Raw genomic sequence first — 20384 nt, forward strand, 5'->3', positions numbered from 1 at the left:
GGAAAAGTCAAGCAAAGATGATAGAGCCAAGAAGGGCAACAGTGTCCTGGCCTGGATCATCAGTGGTGTGGCCAGCAGGAGCAGGGCAGGGATTGTGCCCCTGGACTCAGCTCTGGTGAGGCCACAACTTGAGTGCTGGGCTCACTTTTGGGCTGCTCACTCCAAGAAGGACATTGAGGGGCTGGAGCAGGTTCAGAGAAAGGCAACCAAGCTGGGGAAGGGTCTGGAGAACAGGGCTGGGGAGCAGCAGCTAAGGGGGCTGGGGGGGTTAGTGTGGAGCAGAGGAGGCTGAGGGCAGAGCTCATTGCTCTCTGCAGCTGCCTGAGAGGAGGCTGCAGGCAGGTGGGGGTTGGGCTCTGCTCCCTAGGCTCAGGTGATGGAAGGAGAGGAAATGTCCTGAACTTGTGCCAGGGGAGGGTGGGGTTGAAGAGGAAGAAAAATGCCTCTGGTGCAGGAGTGGTCAGGGAGTGGCAGAGGCTGCCCAGGGAGGTGGTGGAGTGCCCATGGCTGGAGGTGCTGCAGAGAGCTGTGGCCATGGCAGCTGGGGCCAGGGTTTGGTGGCCATGGTGGGGCTGGGCTGAAGGTTGGACTGGGTGAGCCTGGAGAGCTTTTCCAAAGCAGCAATTCTGTGATTTTATGATACATCTTCCTACAACAAAATACAGAGACAGGTTTGAATTCCTGTAAGCCACTTAGAGTGAAGGTTTAAGAACAAAGGGAGACATTTCTGCCATTGTCTATCAGGACTAACTTGGATTGCATATTAAGGCATTGCTCCACAGCTTTGGAATTACTCTGAGGAATGCAAAAGGGAAGTTTCTGCCCTGTTTTTTGTTAGGAGATGTGAATGTGTGTCATGGGTAAGGGCTGAGCTGGCCACAAACGAGTGACAGAGGCTCTCTATGAACTCCTTTGCCTTCCCAAAGGGATCCTTGTGGGATCAAGGCCTAATAATGTATTATTTAGGAGACCAATATAGAAGAGTTATCTGGGCCCAGTCCTGTTCAATGTCTTTATTGATGATCTGGAGCAGGGGATTGAGTCCAGCATCAGTGATTTTGCAGATGACACCAAGCTAGGAGCAGCTGTGGAGATGTTGGAGGGTAGCAGAGCCCTGCAGAGGGACCTGGCCAGGCTGGATGGGTGGGCAGAGGCCAATGGGGATGAGACTGAGCAAGGCCAAGGGCAGGGTTCTGCACTTTGGCCACAACAACCCCAAGCAGCACTGCAGGCTGGGGCCAGAGTGGCTGAGAGCAGCCAGGCAGAGAGGGAGCTGGGGGTGCTGGGAGAGAGGAGCTGAGCAGGAGGCAGCAGTGCCCAGGTGGGCAGCAGAGCCAATGGCATCCTGGGCTGGCTCAGGAGCAGTGTGGGCAGCAGGACAAGGGAGGTTCTTGTGCCCCTGTGCTCAGCACTGCTCAGGCCACCCCTTGAGTGCTGTGTCCAGTTCTGGGCTCCTCCATTGCAGAGAGATGTTGAGGTGCTGGAAGGTGTTTGGAGAAGGGCAGCAAGGCTGGGGAGGGGCCTGGAGCACAGCCCTGTGAGGAGAGGCTGAGGGAGCTGGGGGTGTGCAGCCTGCAGCAGAGGAGGCTCAGGGCAGGGCTCACTGCTGTCTCCTCCACCAACCTTTCTAGCTACTTATTGCTGTTACCTTCAGCCTGTTGTCCACCTTTGCGATGGTGGTGCAAGGAGCAGTGCAGCTCCATTCAAAACCCCCCTTCCTGCCTGGCTGTGACCTCTTGCCACGAACTGATGGGATCAAACATCTATTTCTCACGCAGGGACACAACCCTGCCCTTGCCGCCCGCACCCCACAGGCGGCCCCGCGGCTTTGGGGGTCTCAGCCCCGGCGCTGCCCTGCTGACACCAGCGGAAGGACGGGGGCGGCCCCGAGCCGCGGCCAATGAAGAGGCTGCGGCTGGGGACGGTCACGGAAACCGGGCGGGAACCAGGAAGGCTTCTCAGTCGGAGTGTCGCCGCTCTGGGGACGGGCCCTGCTGCTGCTGCTGCTCTCGCTGCCCAGAGAAGAGGCTCTGCCGCCGTTCAGAGGCTCCATCGCCGCTCTCGCTGCCCAGAGAGAGGCTCTGCCGCCGTTCAGAGGCCACATCGCCGCTCTCGCTGCCCAGAGAAGAGGCTCTGCCGCCGTTCAGAGGCTCCATCGCCGCTCTCGCTGCCCAGAGAGAGGCTCTGCCGCCGTTCAGAGGCTCCATCGCCGCTCTCGCTGCCCAGAGAGAGGCTCTGCCGCCGTTCAGAGGCCACATCGCCGCTCTCGCTGCCCAGAGAAGAGGCTCTGCCGCTGTTCAGAGGCCACATCGCCGCTCTCGCTGCCCGGAGAAGAGGCTCTGCCGCTGTTCAGAGGCCCCATCGCCGCTCTCGCTGCCCTGAGGAAAGCCGCCGCTGTCGCCGCCCGCCCGCCCTTGTATGCGCAGATGGACCCGGTGGAAGTCGCTGCCGCTGCCGACGCCGGGCCGGGCCCCGCCTGGCAGAGCAAGGTAAGCGCGGGCCCATCGCGCCAGGCCTGAATGGCGGCGGCGAGGCCCTGCCAGGCCCTGCCAGCGGCCTGCGGGGCTGTACCCAGCACCTCCTGGCGCCTCGACCCTCCTGCCGTGGGGCTGCGGCCGGCGCCGGCTGGCTCCCGGCAGGTGGGAGGACACAGGCGGCACTCCCGGGCAGCCTGCCCGGGCGGCGAGGCAGGCGCAGGGAGCTGCGGTACGAGGCTGCTGCTCGCCCTCCCCGGAGCGGGCCGGGCCCGTCGGGAGGGCGCCGTGAGGCGGTGTCGACAAGACACAGGCCCCGGTTGGCAAACTGAGTGCTTGGCTCCGCTGCCCGAGCTCCGGACCGCGCTGGGCAGGGCACGGCGAGGTTCGCCGCTTCTGGCAGTTATCTTGCTGGGGGAGAGAGCTGTTAGACCCTGATAAGCGAGGCGCTGCTCTCCAAGCTCTGCCGGGGAGCAGGAAATCAGACTTAGCAGAGTTTGTTTGGCTGTCAAGGTAGTAGGCGGTGAGTCACAGCTTGGATTCATCATCCCCCAGCCCTTGCCCTCCCCAGGCTAAGTTGTATCCCTGCTGCTGCGGTCGTGAGAGGCTGTTGATGGTGATTGTCCTCTGAGAGCTGTAGGGAGAGAAGGAAGCTGTGCATAAGCCATCGAGGAGAAGTTTTACATAGTCTCTGGGCACTTCTAAGCAAACGTGCAGGAGGGGCTTTTGCTTCTGTCCTCGGACGGTACTGACACAAACATTAGCTTTTGCTCTGTTATTAAGTAACCAACACCCTTTCAATCACAGCTCTCCCTACTGAGTCGATGAAACTACTCCTTAAGGTATTTTCTGTTCGTTGTGCTTCTCTAAGTATCTGTAGAAGGCAGGCCCTTAGAAGATTAAATGAGTTTATCTTTGAGCCACTCTTAGCTAATTCCCCGGATTAGTGCCTGGACATGGTGTTTGTGCTGACTTGACTACAATGTTTATTTCCAGTGCCCTTGGGGAGCCCCTAACACAGCTGCCACCTCATGTTCCCTTGCCGATGTCATGAGTGAACAGCTGGCCAAAGAGCTGCAGCTGGAAGAAGAAAATGCTGCTTTTCCTGAAGTGGCTGCGTAAGTTTAAAGCCTGGGTTAGTGATCTCCATGGCTGTGAAGTCATCTTCTCTGCAGGGTGCATTTCCATACAATGTGCTAAAGGTGTAGTGAGAGAGTGAAAACTTTGCCTATTTCCTCCTGATTCTGTCTCTTTGGGCCTTTTGCAGTGAAGCAGGGAGGGGCTGGAGAAGGATTTAGAGAGTAAATCCTAAGAGCAGAAGCTAAGAGAGCTGGGGTTGTTTAACGTGGAGAAGAGGAGGCTGAGGGGAGACCTCATTGCTCTCTCAAACTCCCTGAAAGGAGGTTGCAGTGAGGTGAGGGTTGGTCTCTTCTCCCTGGTAATAAGATGAAAGGAAATGGCCTCAAGTTGCACCAGGGGAGGTTTAGGTTGGATATCAAAAGAAACTTCTTCCCTGGGAGGGTGTCAAACACTGGAACAGGCTGTCCAGGGAGGTGATTGAATCCTCATCCCTGATGAGATTTAAAAGCCATGTGGTGCTGAGGGACGTGGATTAGTGGTAGCTTGGTAGAATGACAGAAACATCCAGGTTGGAAAAGACTCTCAGGATTAATTAATATATTAAGTAATAGGATAATTTATAGAGTTGGACTTGAATCTGAAGTCTTTTGCAATCAAAACAATTGATTCTAAGATGGCTTCTCCAGTTAAAACTCTTCCTTAGATTCTCTTTCCTGTCACCTTTCTTCCTTTTCTTGATCTCTCCTTTGCATTGTTTTTTGGGTGCTTTAAGCCAGTCTGTGAGCTGCATTTTGGGAAATGTCAGAAATGTGGGCTTTGTTCTTGGTTTTTAGACACTTGTTACAGTGCTGACTCAGTATTGTTTTGAGAACCATCAGGTGTCTCACCTGTATCTTTCCAGTACTTGGAAACTCTAAGCACAGGCCAAGAGCTCAGTGCTTCTAAACTCATGCACACTTTGCCTGCAGTCATTTCTGTAAAGCAAAGCATCACTGTTTGCTTTTTAAAGATATGAGGCACTTAGTGCCATGGTCTGGTTGATTGGTCAGGGCTGGGTGCTAGGTTGGACTGGATCATCTTGGAGGTCTCTTCCAACCTGGGTGATTCTGTGATTTTATGATTCTATCTGTTTATTCATAAAGATACGTGTACACACACATGCATACCTCCAGCTGTATGCCCCCTTTCCCTTTCCTCAAGGGCATCTTAAAAATACAGCCCAGTGCTTCCTGCAGAGTGATAAACAAGTCAAAGTCTCAACAGTGTTTGCAGTGCAAAGGAATTGCAGAGCAGTGAAGTCATGCTCTATTAATACTTACTGTTGACTAGCACTGGGGACAGATGAGGTCTGTTTTATCTCTGTAGCTCTCCATGAAGTCTTGTGTAGAGTGATCACAGGATGTTAGGGGTTGGAAGGGAGGTCTAGAGAGCTTTGAGTCTAACCCCCCCACCAGAGCAGGAGTAGAGAATATAGCACAGGTCACACAGGAACACATCCAGACAGGGCTGGAAAGGCTCCAGAGGAGGAGACTCCACAGCGTCTCTGAGCAGCCTGTGCCAGGGCTCTGGGACCCTTCCAGTCAAGAAGTTCTTCCTCATGCTGAGGTGGAGCTTCCTGTGCTGCAGTTTCCATCCATTGCTCCTTGTCCTATCCCAGGGCACAAGTGAGCAGAGGCTGTCCCTGTCCTTTCCTGACCCCCAGCCCTCAAATATTGATAGACATTGATCAGGTCCCCTCTCAAGCTTCTCCTTTCCACACTAAGCAGCCCCAGGGTTCTCAGCCTCTCCTCATAAAGCTGTGCTCCAGTCCCTTCAGCATCATCCTTGTAGCCCTCCCTTGGACTTTCCCCAGCAGATCCCTGTCCCTCTTGAACTGGGGAGCCCAGCACTGGATGCAGTATTCCAGGTGGGGTCTCAGTAGGGCAGAGTAGAGGGAGATGAAGTATTATAACATGAGGCTGCTCTTGAGCTGACTGTGTTTGTCTTTTTCATGTTCTCATTTTGCATAGTGTTGCAGAGGGACCATTCATTACAGGAGAAAATACTGACACCTCCAGTGACCTGATGCTAGCTCAGATGCTGCAGATGGAATTTGACAGGGAATATGATGCACAGCTTCGGCGTGAAGAGAAGAAGATCAATGGGGATAGCAAAGGTACCCTCAGCAGAAGAAATGCTTTTGCTTTGGGGCCGTTCTTGGCACTGTGCTTAAGCTGAGGGACTTTTTAGGATGTAGGTAGTGGTAGGACTAGGAGGGGATGGATCCAAGCTAGAGGAGGGGGAAAATTTAGATTGGATGTTAGGAAGAAGTTCTTCAGCATGAGGGTGGTGTGAGACTGGCACAGATTGCCCAGGGAGGTGGTGGAAGCCTCATCCCTGAAGGTGTTTAAGGCCAGGCTGCATGTGGCTCTGGCCAGCCTGATGTAGTGTGAGGTGTCCCTGCCTGTGGCAAGGGGGTTGGAGCCAGCTGATCCTTGTGGTTCCTTCCAACTGTGAGAACTCTAATTCTGTGACTCTGACAGAGCTGTGAGGAGGCAGCAAATCCCTGATAGTCACAGACATGCTTCTTGGTTTTGTTTCTTAAGTCTCCATATCCTTTGAAAACTATCGGAAGGTGCATCCCTATGACAGCGACAGCTCCGAGGATGAGGTTGATTGGCAGGACACTCGGCATGACCCCTACAGAGCAGGTATGTGGCACTTCATGGTTAGCAGACCTGAGAATGTGCTGTACTTCATCTAGGTTTTTTGACTGTGAGGCAATGCCAGCTGTGTGCCAGAGCAGGTCACCTAACTGAGCGGTGTTGTGCAGGAAGCTGGGCAGGTAACTTCAGGCTCCTGTCTGCCAGAACATTGATTTCAGTGGCTGAATCTGGCAAAACAAATATTGTAGGTGGAAGCTATTGTAAGCTATATATATCTGTCACCTAGCTTTGGCTGGGGACATCTGCACATCATATTGAACACTGCTGAGTTTTGAAATGGCAAAAGTATGTCTGGCATGCTGGAGAAGACACACAAGTAAGCCCTGACATAGCAAGCAAAGCTGTTGTGTTTAGAATGAGAGAAGATGACATCATGATCATACAATTTAAGTGGTTTATTCATGTTTAATAAATAAAAATGTTAGCTTTGTGGGCATTGTGGAACCTTTATGGGCATTACAAGCTTTGAAAGATGATCAGAGGGCTGCAGCACCTCTGCTCTGAAGACAGGCTGGGAGAGTTGGGCTTGTTTGGCCTGAAGAGAAAGCATTGAGCAGACCTTAGAGCAGCCTTCCAGTACCTGAAGAGAGCTACAGGAAAGCTGGGGAAGCACTTTTGACAGGCCTGGAGTGACAGGATGAGGACTGATGGCGTCAGACTGGAAGAAGCTGGATTTAGATTGGCCATTAGGAAGCAGTTCTTCACCATGGGGTGGTAAAGCTCTGCAACAGGTTTCCCAGAGAAGTTGCAGAGGCTCCAAGCCTGGAAGTGTTGAAAGCCAGGTTGGGTGGGGCTTTGAGCAACCTGAGGTGTTGCCTGCCCATGGCAGAGTGCTGGAACTAGATAATCTTTAAGGTCCCTTCCAACCTAACCCATTCTGTGATTAATTAAGTATTTAAGATGTAAAGTTTGATTTCTCTCTCACTCCTGGCAGATAAACCTACTACTACACCAAGAAAGGGCTTCATAGGCAAAGGAAAAGACATCACTACTAAACATGATGAAGTGGTGTGTGGAAGAAAGAATACTGCTCGCATGGAAAATGTAAGGGAAGGCTCAGGGGACCTTGTTCTGCATGTAGAACTGGAATGCTGTGATTCAACCAAGGAACTAATGCTTGTCTCTCAGTGCTGCTGATTTAATGGATTACATTTTCATCAGCTGAAAGCACTGCAGTGTTTGGATTAGTTACTCTGTTGACACTTGCAAGTCGTTCAGCCTTTTTGTTTTAATAATACTGCATTAACAAGTTCTGCAGCACAGAACTGTTCTGGCAAGACAAAAGTCAGCAAGTTTGGTGTGCAGGCAAATAAAGAAGCACAGCTGTCATGTAACCTGTTTTTTGCTCTAATTAACTTTGCCTGATGAGCCAAGCAGCTTATTTTCAGTCCCTTGTTTGACTTGCAGCTTTTCACTCTCTTTATCCACAGAACCTTTCCTGTTCTTCAGTGTGATTGGTGCAGCCTCTGCAAATAAGGGAGTGCTGCCAATGCTGTTTTCACAAGGTCTTGGCTGATCTCTCAGTTTAGCAGAGTTGAGAGCAATGTGGTTTTTCACCCAGTGACACCATGACATGAGTGACTTTCAGTCCTATTCTACACTAGAGTGCTGCAGATCAGAATGAGAAATTCTTGCTTGTGCCAGCTTTTGGCATCTGCCAGAAGCAGTTCTTATGTGTCTGTTGTTTCTGCTTGTAGTTTGCACCTGAATTCCAAGTTGGAGATGGGATTGGGATGGACCTGAAGCTGTCAAATCAAGTCTTCAATGCCTTAAAGCAGCATGCCTACTCTGAGGAACGACGGAGTGCCAGGCTCCATGAAAAGAAGGAGCACTCCACTGCTGTATGTTTTTGATAAAGCCTCTCTCTATGCTTTTATCTTCTCTAAGAGTTTGGTAGTTCCTTGAAGCATTCCACTCCTGGTAAAACAGCTGAGTGATGCTATCTTAACATTGCTGGCTGATGCCAGCTCCTACTAGAAAAAGGCTGTTTTCATTTAAGCTGCATTCCTGTGAGAGCCATAGCAAAACAAGAGCAGCAGCTTCCATTTCTTTCCTCACTGTCTTTCTAAACTTAGCTCTTAACAGGCTACTGTGCTAGAAATTCTTGGACCCTAGAATCACAGGGCTGCTTTGGTTAGAAAGGCTCTTTAAGATTATACAGCCCAGCAGTTCTCTAGCTGCCAAGGCTGGTGCTAAACCATGTCCCTCAGCACCACAGCTCTGCCTTCTTGAAACACCTCCAGTTGTGGGAATTCAGTCACCTCTGTGGGCAGCCTGTGCCAGTCTTTGAGAACCCTTTCAGGGAAGAAGTTTCTTCTAATACCCAACCCAAACCTCCCTTGGTGCAACATGAGGCCATTTTCTCTCATCCTGTCACTTGTAACTAAGGAGAAGTGGCCAACCCCTACCTGGGTCCAGCCTCTTTTCAGGGACTTGCAGAGAGCCTTCAGGTCTCCCTTCAGTCACTTTTTACTTAGAGAAGCCATCCAGATGATTAATTCTTTGCAGCTGAACCACGTAGCATTACATACCTGTCTTCATAACAAGTTTCAGGAAGATGAAGTGACTTGAGTAGAGTCTGGCTTAATCATTTAGGCAATCAGTTGTTACACTCTGTGGTTGAGTTTAGAGCCAATTTGGCTGTTGTGCTTTTGGTATCCAGATAAAATGAGAGGTAATATTTGAGATGTTTAGCTTCATGACTTGTAAAGACTTACTTGCAAACACTGCAAGAAGTGCTTTTGAGCCACAGTCTGTGGAACTGCTGAAGTAGTTTATGTGCTGCATGGCTTGCTAAGGTTCCTTGAGATGAGTGCTGGAGCAGTCTGGCTTTGCTTCCCCTGTTCTAGTTAGGGTTTTCTTCTCTCTGACTGTTGAGAGATGCTCTTAAGGCATTATTATTATTGAACACAGGCACACAAATGCCCTGAATTCTCTCTAAAGCAAAGTATTTCTTTCATGACCTGAATATTCCTTCCTTGCCTGCAGGAGAAAGCAGTGGATCCTAAAACACGTTTACTGCTTTACAAGATGGTCAATGGTGGGATGCTGGAGACCATCACAGGCTGCATCAGCACAGGGAAAGAATCTGTTGTGTTTCACGCCTATGGAGGCAGGTAAGCATGTTGTTTGGTAGTGATAGTAGCTTTGGGCACCAGAGTTGGTTTAAAAAGCAAACATACTTAAACAGTCTGCACTTTTTCATTTCCAAGGCTTCAAAGTTTGTGTTCACAGAACCACAGATCACTCTCTTTGGAAAAGCCCCCCAGGATCATCAAGTTCAAGTTCACCCTTAAACCATAGCCACAAGCACCGCATCCAAACAACTTTTAAATCCAGGGCTGGGGACTCCACAGCACCTCCCTGGGAAGCACAGTCCAGTGCTGGACCACTCTTGCTGGGAAAAGTGTTTCCTACTGTCCAGTCTAAACCTACCCAGTCACAGCTTGAGGCCATTCCCTCTTGCTCTGTCACTAATTACCTGTGAGCAGAGACCAGCACCAACCTCTTCACAGCCTCCTTTCAGGTAGCTGTAGACAGACCTCAGCCTCCTGTTTCACACCATCCCCAGCTCCTTCAGTCACTCTTCATAAGATTTAATCTCCAGGCCCTTCACAGGTTCCTTGCCCTCCTCTACACTGGTTCCAGCACCTCCACATTCTTCTTGTACTAAGCTGCCCCAAAACTGAACACAACACTCGAGGTGTGGCCTCCTCAGAGCAGAGTCCGAGGGGACAATCCCCTCCCATATCATGCATATGCAGATGATAATAATAACAACATCTGAAACCCAAACAGTGCTAACAGTAAAGTGAAGAATGCCCTGCCTTCCTCCTTGGAGTTCTGTGGGAAAGCCATGTACTCAATCAGGTCTTGAGATACTGAGCAGCTCCTCAGACTGACCTGCCCCTGACTGCAGACCTGTCCTCATGATCTTGGGCCCGCTGAGGACTGTCCTTCCATATAGATCACTGTACTGTCAGCTCCAGCTGTGCAGCACAGCTGCTAGGTCACCTTTGGGTTACCTTGAGAGCAGTGCAGGGATGTTGCTCACTGCTAGTTGTGCAAGATTCCAGCTGTAAAGACCACTCTGGAAGGATGATAGTGTTGGTAGAGCACTGAAACACCTCTGCTTTAAAGCAAGCTGAGGAAGAGCTGAATAAACAAAATACAGAGAATCCCTTTGAAGATGTTGAGAGAGAGGTCAAGTCTCTCCCTCCCTCCTCCTCTCTCTCTGTCTCGCTCCTTTCCTCCTCCTCTCTCTCTCTCCCCCTCCACCTTCCTTCCTTCCTTCCTTCCTTCCTTCCTTCCTTCCTTCCTTCCTTCCTTCCTTCCTTCCTTCCTTCCTTCCTTCCTTCCCTCCCTCCAACCTCCTTTCTTTCTTTCCAATTGACCTTAGCTGGAATGCTGTTGAGGAGTATTCTTTTGCTTAGCATTGTTCACTGGGCAGTATCTTTGTGCTGCTTAACAAGACATTGTGACACAGCCATCATTGTTCTCATGCAAGACTTTTCCCACTCGGAACTCCTTGTTGTTGGCCACCCACTTGAGGCCTTGTAGTTGGGCACCCACTTGGTGCCGTGTTGTTAGCTACAAGTATTAACAAATTGTGAGATGGCAGCTGTTTGTTAAGCAAAATAGAATCAAAATGCCAAAGCCCAGACATTCATGTATTAGCTCTATGGTAGAACTCATAAATTCCACTTGAACTGGCCTCCCAGCTAGGCAGACAATCAGCTCTTCTCCTCTCTTACATTAACAATCTGTATCTTGCAGTCATAGAATCAAGCAGGTTGGAAGAGACCTCCAAGCTCATCCAGTCCAACCTAACACCCAGCCCTAGCCAGTCAACCAGACCATGGCACCAAGTGCCTCATCCAGTCTTTTCTTGAAGACCTCCAGGGATGGCAACTCCACCACCTCCCTGGGCAGCCCATTCCAATGCCAATCACTCTCTCTGTCTTCCTCCTAACATCCAGCCTATACTTCCCCCAGCAGAACTTGAGGCTGTGTCCCCTTGTTCTATTGCTGGTTGTCTGGGAGAAGAGACCAACCCCACCTGGCTGCAACCTCCCTTCAGGTAGCTGTAGACAGCAATGAGCTCTGCCCTGAGCCTCCTCTTCCCCAGGCTGCACACCCCCAGCTCCCTCAGCCTCTCCTCATAGGGTTTGTGCTCCAGGCCTTCCACCAGCCTTGTTGCCCTAACAAAACACAGTCCCCAAGCTTGCAAAGGTGCCAGTAGTTAACTTTGCTTTGTATTTGACTTTTTCCCTGAGAAGCACAGCTGAAGACAAGGTGATACCTGCAGAGTGTGCCATCAAGGTGTTTAAAACCACCCTCAATGAGTTCAAGAACCGGGACAAGTACATCAAGGATGACTACAGGTTTAAGGACCGCTTCAGCAAGCTGAACCCACGCAAGGTTATTCGCATGTGGGCTGAGAAGGAGATGCATAACTTAACAAGGTAGAGAGGCAAAACAGCTGCTGGGTTTCTAGCCTCAGTCTAAGGAAGACAAACTAGGCTTGGGTAGAAGCTCAGACTAAATAACAGGCACAGGTTGAAGAAGCCTTTGGTATCTTACAGTTTAATCAGTTGTTAACCATCTCTGGTGATATGGCAGCAGAATTTGCTAGCCTGTGGAGTGAACCTGTTCTAGCTGTAGAAGTGGAATGCAAACAGCAGACATGAAGAATCATAGAATCAAGCAGGTTGGAAGAGACCTCCAAGATCATCCAGTCCAACCTATCACCCAGCCCTAGCCAGTCAACCAGACCATGGCACCAAGTGCCTCATGCAGTCTCCTCTTGAAGACCTCAAGGGACGGTGCCTCCACCACCTCCCTGGGCAGCCCATTCCAATGCCAATCACTCTCTCTGTGAAGAATTTCCTCCTAACATCCAGCCTATACTTCCCCTGGCACAACTTGAGACTGTGTCCCCTTGTTCTATTGCTGGTTGTCTGGGAGAAGAGCCCAACTCCCACCTGGCTACAACATGCCTTCAGGTAGTTGTAGACAGCAATGAGGTCACCCCTGAGCCTCCTCTAGGCTAAACAACCCCAGCTCCCTCAGCCTCCTGGAAACCTGATTGGTTCTCTGTGAGTGTTTTAGACCCACTTAAGATCTGAGTTTTCCCATGTGAAATTTATCTCCAGTCTTGAACTGGGTCTGTTTCAAAGACCTTTTGACTATGGATCAAGTTTCTCAAATTTGCAACCTTAGAAATTACAGATCCCAGGCTCACAGGATGCCAGGGGTTGGAAGTGACTTCTGGAGGGCTTCCAGTCCAACCCCTGCCAGAGCAGGACCAGAGAATCTAGCACAGGTCACACAGGAACATATCCAGACAGGGCTGGAAAGGCTCCAGAGGAGGAGACTCCACAGCCTCTCTGAGCAGCCTGTGCCAGGGCTCTGGGACCCTTCCAGTCAAGAAGTTCTTCCTCATGCTGAGGTGGAGCTTCCTGTGCTGCAGTTTCCATCCATTGCTCCTTGTCCTATCCCAGGGCACAAGTGAGCAGAGGCTGTCCCTGTCCTTTCCTGACCCCCAGCCCTCAAATATTGATAGACATTGATCAGGTCCCCTCTCAAGCTTCTCCTGTCCACACTAAGCAGCCCCAGGGTTCTCAGCCTCTCCTCATAAAGCCGTGCTCCAGTCCCTTCAGCATCATCCTTGTAGTCCTCCCTTAGACTCAGGCAGGCACTAGAACTGTAGGGTTTGGTGGGGGGGGATGTTTTCTTAATCCTTATTTTCTGATCCACAGAATGCAGAATGCAGGAATTCCTTGTCCTCAAGTGGTTATCCTTAAGAAACACATCTTGGTTATGTCCTTCATTGGCCAGGATCAAGTGCCAGCTCCCAAGCTCAAGGATGTGACACTCAGCAGTGAAGATATGAAAAAGGCCTACTATCAGATTCTTCATGTAAGACATTGTTGATGTTTTTTGTTCCTCCAGCTGTGTTGTGTTTTCTTTTAGGGGAGTAACCTAAAAGGGACAAATCAGCATTTGTTTACTTTTCAGGATGTTTGCTTCACTTTCAAGTTCCAGAGTCCAAAGGCTTGCTGTGCTGCTGTTTAATATGTGACTGAGAGTAAATAAATTAGGCACTAAAAAGGAAATAAGTTCATCTTAATCTGAGTGGAAGATATGCTGGAACTTGATGACAAAGAGATACTTAGCAGCACAGGATTTGTGAGCCAGGCTCCCTCTGCTGAGAGAGATGAGATTGTTTAGTCAGGAGGAATGGAGGCTGAGGGGAGACCTTATTGGTCTCTACAACTCCCTGAAGGGAGCTTGGAGCCAAGAGGGTGTTGGTCTCTTCTCCCAGCAAGTGATAGGATGAGAAGAAATGACCTCAAGGTTGCATCAGGGATGGTTTGGATATGATAAGAAACTTCTTAACTGAAAAGGTTCTCAAAGACTGGAACAGGCTGCCCAGGGAGGTGGTTGAATCCCCATCCTTGGAGATGTTGCAGTGAGGCAGAGATGTGGTGCTGAGGTCCATGGTTTGGCCCCAGCCCTGGTAGAGTTAGAGAGTGGTTGGACTGATCTTAGAGGGCTTGTCCTACTGAAACCATTCTGTAATTCTAAGCACCCCTCCCTTTACAGAAGCAGCCTGTGGCATACAAAGTTCTCAAGTGTCTTAATTTGCCATGCTTAGATAATCTGCAGTGGACAATCTCCTCCCCAACTACCTCTTTAGCAAATGTAGGGTCTTTCATGGTGGATGCTTGACTTCCCTATTACCTGCTGTACATGGCTCAACTCCTGCCTGAGAACTGTCCACTTATTTTAGCTTCCTAATTAAAACTTGTCTAATGATAAAAATGACCAAGCAAGCCAGCAACCACATGACTGGTCTGTGCCTCAGGTCTTCAGACCAGCAGAGCAGCAGAACTCTTGAGGATAGGGTTCAGTATCTCAAACTTCCTCCTTATGTGATAGGGGTGAGAGTGACAGGGCTATCTAGAGAACGTGTTTATCTGCCTCAGGCACTTGGGCTGGTTGGCAGAGCTGGCAGGAGTTTACCAGACTGATTCTTCTGACTTGCCAAAGCCAGTCCAGTGATGTAAGTTCCATTTGCTGACAGTTTACAAAAATTACCATTGCCTGTATGGAACTTCAGTGAAGACTTGGAGAAAAAATGGTGTGAAGTGGATGTGTGATTGGGGAAAGGCATTTTTCTGTTGCAGGCACACAAATGGTATTTATTTGGAGTGTAGCTTGCTTCATTCATTCATTTGGTTCCTTGCAGATGATGCAGCAGCTGTATAAGGAGTGCAGCCTGGTCCATGCAGATCTGAGTGAATATAACATGCTGTGGCATGATGGGAAGGTGAGCTGCTCAGTGTGCCCAGGTGGGCAAGAAGGCCAACATCAGCCTGGGCTGTACCAAGAGCAGTGTGCCCAGCAGGAGTAGGGCAGTGATTGTGCCCCTGTACTTGGCCCTGTGAGGTCACAGCTTGAGTACTGGGATCAGTTTTGTGCACCATGGTATAGGAAAGACATTGAAGTGTTGGAGGGTGTCCAGAGAAGGGCAGCAAGGCTCGAGAGGAGTTTGGAGGGTGTCATATGAGGAGCAGCTGAGGCAGGTGGGGTTGTTTAGTCTGGAGAAAAGGAGACTGAGGGAAGACCTCATTGCTCTCTACAGCTCCCTGAGAGGAGGCTGCAGGCAGGTGGGGGTTGGGCTCTGCTCCCTAGGCTCAGGTGATAGAAGGAGAGGAAATGTCTTGAAGGTGTGCCAGAGGAGGGTTAGGTTGGAGAGGAGGAAAAATGTCTTTGGTGCAGGAGTGGTCAGGGATTGGCAGAGGCTGCCCAGGGAGGTGGTGGAGTGCCCATGGCTGGCAGTGCTCAGGAGGCTGTAGTTGTGATGCTTCAGGATATAGTTCAGTGGTCATGGTGCTTGGGTTGTGGTTGAACTCTGACCTCAGAGGTCTTTTCAAACCTTAATGGTTCCATGATGAATGGTGGGAGGAAAGGCCTTATCTACTGTCAGATACTACTCCCAAGTGATTTGCTGTCCTCTGACTACAGGTCTGGCTTATTGATGTCAGTCAGTCTGTGGAGCCAACCCATCCTCATGGACTTGAGTTTTTGTTCCGAGACTGTAAGAATGTTTCCCAGGTAAGACCTCTTCAGCTGACCAGCTTCTGTTCCACTGAATGTTTCCAAGATGATAAAATCAATTGTGAGCCAACTAAAAATCCACCAATAACCACTGTTAAAAATCAGCAACACCTCATATGTAGAAAATGAGTCCTGCAGATTGTGCTTACTGGCAGAAATGTGGTGCTGAGGGATGTGGTTTAGTAGCACCCCTGCTAGAGTTAGCCACAGAATGGGTTGGAAGGGACCTTCAAGATCACCCAGTTCCATGGGCAGGGACACCTCCCATTAGCTCAGATTGCTCAAGGTCTCTTGCAACCTGACCTTGAACACCTCCAAGAAGAAGGCATCCACAACCTCCCTGGGCAATCTGTTGCAGTATCAGACTGGTTGGGCTCAATCTCAGAGGTCTTTTCCAACTGAAACAACTCTGTGCTTCTGATGCTGTTCTCCAGCAGAGACCAAAGTGTGGAGGAACAAAACAGCTCCACGAGAACTGAAAGCTTCTTGCAGTTACATTTATCTGCAAGTACTGTGTCCACACCTTGAGTGCTGTGTCCAGTTCTGGGCTCCTCAATTCAAAAGAGATGTTGAGGTGCTGGAAGGTGTCCAGAGAAGGGCAACAAAGCTGGTGAAGGGCCTGGAACACAAACCCTATGAGGAGAGGCTGAGGGAGCTGGGGGTGTGCAGCCTGCAGAAGAGGAGGCTCAGGGGGGACCTCATTGCTGTCTACAACTATGGGATGAGATTTAACAAGGCCAAGTGCAGGGTTCTGCACTTCGGCCACAATAACCCCAAGCAGCACTATAGGCTGGGGACTGAGTGGCTGAGAGCAGCCAGGAGGAAAGGGACCTGGGGGTACTGATAGATAGTAAGCTGAAGATGAGCCAGCAGTGTGCCCAGGTGGCCAAGAGAGCCAATGGCATCCTGGCCTGCATCAGGAACAGTGTGGCCAGTAGGACAAGGGAGGTTATTCTTCCCCTGTACTCAGCACTGGTCAGGCCACACCTTGAGTACTGTGTCCAGTTCTGGGCCCCTCAATTCAAGAAAGATGTTGAGGTACTGGAACATGTCCAGAGAAGGGCAACGAAGCTGGTGAGGGGCCTGGAACACAAATCCTATGAGGAGAGGTTGAGGGAACTGGGCCTGTTTAGCCTGGAGAAGAGGAGGCTCAGAGGTGATCTTATTACTGTCTACAACTACCTGAAGGGACATTGTAGCCAGGTGGGGGTTGGCCTCTTCTCCCAGGTAACCAGCAATAGAACAAGGGGACACAGTCTCAAGTTGTGCCAGGGTAGGTATAGGCTGGATGTTAGGAAGAAGTTTTTCACAGAGAGAGTGATTGGCATTGGAATGGGCTGCCCAGGGAGGTGGTGGAGGCACCGTCCCTGGGGGTCTTCAAGAAAAGACTGGATGAGGCACTCAGTGCCATGGTCTGGTTGACTGGCTAGGGCTGGGTGATAGGTTGGACTCGATGATCTTGGAGGTCTCTTCCAACCTGGTTGATTCTATGATTCTATGAACTACCTGAAGGGACATTGTAGCCAGGTGGGGGGTGGCCTCTTCTCTCAGGCAGCCAGCAACAGAACAAGGGGACACAGTCTCAAATTGTGCTGGGGTAGGTCTAGGCTGGATGTTAGGAGGAAGTTGTTGTCAGAGAGAGTGACTGGCATTAGAATGGGCTGCCCAGGGAGGTGGTGGAGGCACTGTCCCTTGAGGTCTTCAAGAGGAGACTGCATGAGGCACTTGGTGCCATGGTCTGGTTGATTGGATAGGGCTGGGTGCTAGGTTGGACTGGCTGAGCTTGGAGGTCTCTTCCAACCTGGTTGATTCTATGATTCTAAGTCAACAAAAGTAAAAATGCCATTTTGCCTAAATGCTGTAGTTGCAGCTGGGAGAAGGAAAAGGAGAGCTTTGTCCTGTCTGGTGAAATGTTTGATTTGTGCTCTTTTCATTGCTCAGTTCTTCCAGAAAGCAGGGGTGGCAGAAACACTGAACGAGCGGGAGCTGTTCAACGCTGTCTCGGGTTTACAGATCACAGCTGACAACGAAGTAGACTTCCAAGCAGAGGTAGAGCTTTCTCTGGCTGATGTTTCAGTGTGGTTTTCTGTAGTAGCTGATGCAATCCCCTGGCTTTCCACACTGAGTCTGTGGTCTGTGTGCCTGAGTGTTGCCTCAGCAATCATTCTGCATCTCTTTGGCAAAATGGTTATCTCAACCTTGTGCCAACGTTTTCTGAACCTTGGCAAGGCAGAGGCCTCTCCACCCCCTGCCACTCCTCGTGTCACTTCAGGCTGCTTGTTAACAGTTTGGGAAGGCTCTGGAGCCCGTGAGGGTTTGTGATTTCAGCCTGGATTTCTTTTTGGCTCTCTAGATTGAAGCCCTGGAGAAGATGAACGAAGATCATGTGCAGAACCACGGAAAGAAGCTGTCAATGTTTTCAAGTGATGGAGACCCCCCTATATATGATGAATAGCACTGAGTGTGTAGCTGCTAACAGAACAAAACCCAGATGTACTGCTTCTAACTATGTTGGTGCAGTGGTAAATGTCAACTACCAATGTCAGGAGGGAGTGGTTGACTGGCAACACCACACTGAACACACAGCGAGTATACAGTGATGCCTCAGTGGCTTTTTAACTTGGCCCACAGGTCCGGCTGGCACTGTGAGAACAGACTGACACTACCTCTTCAGACGGTCTGCCAATGGCACCAGTTGCCCACTTACCTTTAACTAATGTAGCTAAGGTGGTCATATTTTGCATGATTCAGAGCTTAGATCCTTTAGGTTTCAAAATACTTTCAAATCCCCCAGCTCAGCTAAAGCATTTAGTGGGAAAGCACAGAAGGAGAGCCCTTCTCTTACTCATTGGTGTATGGATGGATGTGATGCCAGTGAACCTTTCACCCTTCTCCACCGAGGGCATAAATGCAAACCATGTGCTGAAATCACACAAAAATGTGGATTTAGCAGAGCAGTTTAGTTAGGTATGCACAAGTCTGGACCTTTTCATTGGAAGCCCATGGAATGTAGCTGTATATAAAACAGATTTCAGTCCCAACAGCAGAGGACTGCTTTGGCCCTCAGGAAAGCCTGGGGGCTGCATCCAAGTTGCCTGATAATCGATTAAGTTCAGTTAGGTTCACTCAACATAAAAATGGTTCCAAAAACTTGGTGCAAGCTGCACATTCTCTAAACCAATCCTATTTTTTGATCTGGGTAGAGCATCAAACATTCTCACCCCAGTCAGGCTGTGAAAGCTAAATCTTGATCAGCATTATTTCTAGCCAAGGTTTTCTGCCACAAAACCACTTAGATTTGTCATCTTCTCATGCTTTTAACCTCAGCCTTTTTAGTTTAGCAAGTCCTAAAACTCTACTGCTGCTTCCCACCAACTCGAGACATGCAAGATGAGCTGATGCAGTGTGTGTGGGGTGTGCTTTGGAATGAAGAAATCCTGATCTTTTGTTATCTCGATTGCTCTCTCTGCTGCTGCTCTTTATCAGGCAGGATATAGTGGTGCTGAGACATTCTCACAGTGTGCTCTCAAGTGATTGTGTTTTTCTAAAAGCATCTTGCTTCTGTTGGAAAATGGGTGGTGAATGAAGTAAAAACTGCAGAGGTTTTTGGTGATACTCTTGTGTGTTCCTTTGGGCATCACTCGGCCTCAGTGCTGCACTAAAGCAGGGTGAGGGTGGACTGCCCTCGTTCAGTGTAGCAACAGGGAAAGTTACCATTCTGGCCAGTTTCATCCCAGTGCTTGGCTCCTCCTTAAATTTGAAGTAAGGGAACTTTAATCTTCTGGGGACTTCAGTCAGTTCCTTACTTGCTGAGTGGCATCAGAGAGAGAAGTGGTGCCAGCAGGGCAAGGGAGGGGATTCTGCCCCTTGGCTCTGCTCTCCTCACACCCCACCTGCAGCCCTGGGGGCAGTTCTGCAGACCCCAGCACAAGCAGGACATGGAAGTGTTGGAGCCAGTCCAGAGGAGGCCACCAAGATGCTGAGAGGGCTGCAGCAGCTCTGCTCTGAGCACAGGCTGAGAGAGTTGGGGCTGTGCAGCCTGGAGAAGAGAAGGCTTGGAGGAGACCTTGGAGTGGCCTTGCAGGATCTGCAGGGGGCTTCAGGAGGGCTGGGGAGGGACTTTGACAAGGTCTGGGAATGAATGGAGGGGGAGGAATGGGTTTGAAGTGTCAGAGGGGAGATTGAAAGTGGATGTGAGGAAGAAGTAGTTGCAGTAAGGGTGGTGAGACACTGGCACAGGTTGCCCAGGGAGGTTGCGGAGCACATTCTGTGCTGTGCCCCACAGCCTCCGTGGAGGTGTTCAGGACCAGGTTGGCTGAGGCCTGTTCTAGTGGGAGGTTAACTCAAATGTGTTTCTTACCTGTGTGACACCTCTCAGCTTCAGGGATTTTCCTTCCAGGAGGCTGGCAAAGTACCCGGCTGTGTCAGAGAGGCTCTTGCCAGGTACAAGGGCACTTGCCCTGCAGAGCGGTGTCACAGATTGCCCTCGGGGAGGGGGGTAGGAACCTCCGGCGGTCATCCAGTCCAGCCCCCTGCCAGAGCAGGGTGGCCTAGAGCAGCTACGGAACCCCAGGTACCTCCACACCGGCACCACCTCAGGCTGCGGCTCCGGGAGGGGCTGGGGGCTGCCGCTGCGGCTGATGCGCACTGAGATGTCTCACCGGGCCAGAGCCAAGGTTCCGCCGGGAGCTCTCCGCCGCACTCCCGCAGCCCTTCCCGTCGCGCTTCGTCCACAGCCCGAAACACGGGGCGAGGGAGAGAAGCACAGAATCGAACTGGTTGGAAGAGAGCTCCGAGCTCACCCAGCCCTGCCCAACCAACCAGACCATGGCACTAAGTGCCCCAGCCAGGCTTGGCTCCAACACCTCCTGCCACAGCCACTCCACCACCTCCCTGGGCAGCCCATTCCAATGCCAATCACTCTCTCTGCCAACAACTTCCTCCTAACACCCAGCCTAGACCTGCCCTGGCACAGCTTCAGATTGTCCCCTTGTTCTGT

General features: G+C 50.5%; 1 protein-coding gene across 2 annotated transcripts; it reads left to right on the plus strand.

Annotated features, from left to right (window-relative positions):
- The first annotated feature begins 1924 nt into the window (after nt 1-1924).
- RIOK3 (RIO kinase 3) lies at nt 1925-19000 on the plus strand. Of its 2 annotated transcripts, XM_064170551.1 has the most exons (14): nt 1928-2130; nt 2233-2489; nt 3471-3592; nt 5564-5709; nt 6140-6244; nt 7194-7303; nt 7957-8100; nt 9248-9375; nt 11539-11724; nt 13021-13180; nt 14514-14594; nt 15293-15382; nt 17327-17434; nt 17739-19000. In XM_064170551.1, exons 2-14 carry the CDS (start codon nt 2427-2429, stop codon nt 17838-17840), a joined length of 1545 nt encoding a protein of 514 aa, XP_064026621.1. In that variant the 5' UTR covers nt 1928-2130; nt 2233-2426; the 3' UTR covers nt 17841-19000. The 2 variants fall into 2 exon arrangements, with proteins under 2 accessions (XP_064026620.1, XP_064026621.1); XM_064170550.1 differs by having other exon boundaries at nt 1925-2489.
- The last annotated feature ends 1384 nt before the right edge of the window (nt 19001-20384 follow it).

The sequence above is a fragment of the Pogoniulus pusillus genome, chromosome 34 (genome assembly GCF_015220805.1).
Source record: "Pogoniulus pusillus isolate bPogPus1 chromosome 34, bPogPus1.pri, whole genome shotgun sequence".
Classification (NCBI taxonomy): Eukaryota; Metazoa; Chordata; class Aves; order Piciformes; family Lybiidae; genus Pogoniulus; species Pogoniulus pusillus.

Bases quoted from the DNA above. Each gene is read 5' to 3' on its own strand.
- RIOK3 (XM_064170550.1), top strand. From the start codon at position 2,427: ATGGACCCGGTGGAAGTCGCTGCCGCTGCCGACGCCGGGCCGGGCCCC. The intron at 5,710-6,139 runs GTACCCTCAGCA...TTGTTTCTTAAG, and splicing joins GATCAATGGGGATAGCAAAG to TCTCCATATCCTTTGAAAAC. The intron at 11,725-13,020 runs GTAGAGAGGCAA...TCTGATCCACAG, and splicing joins GAGATGCATAACTTAACAAG to AATGCAGAATGCAGGAATTC.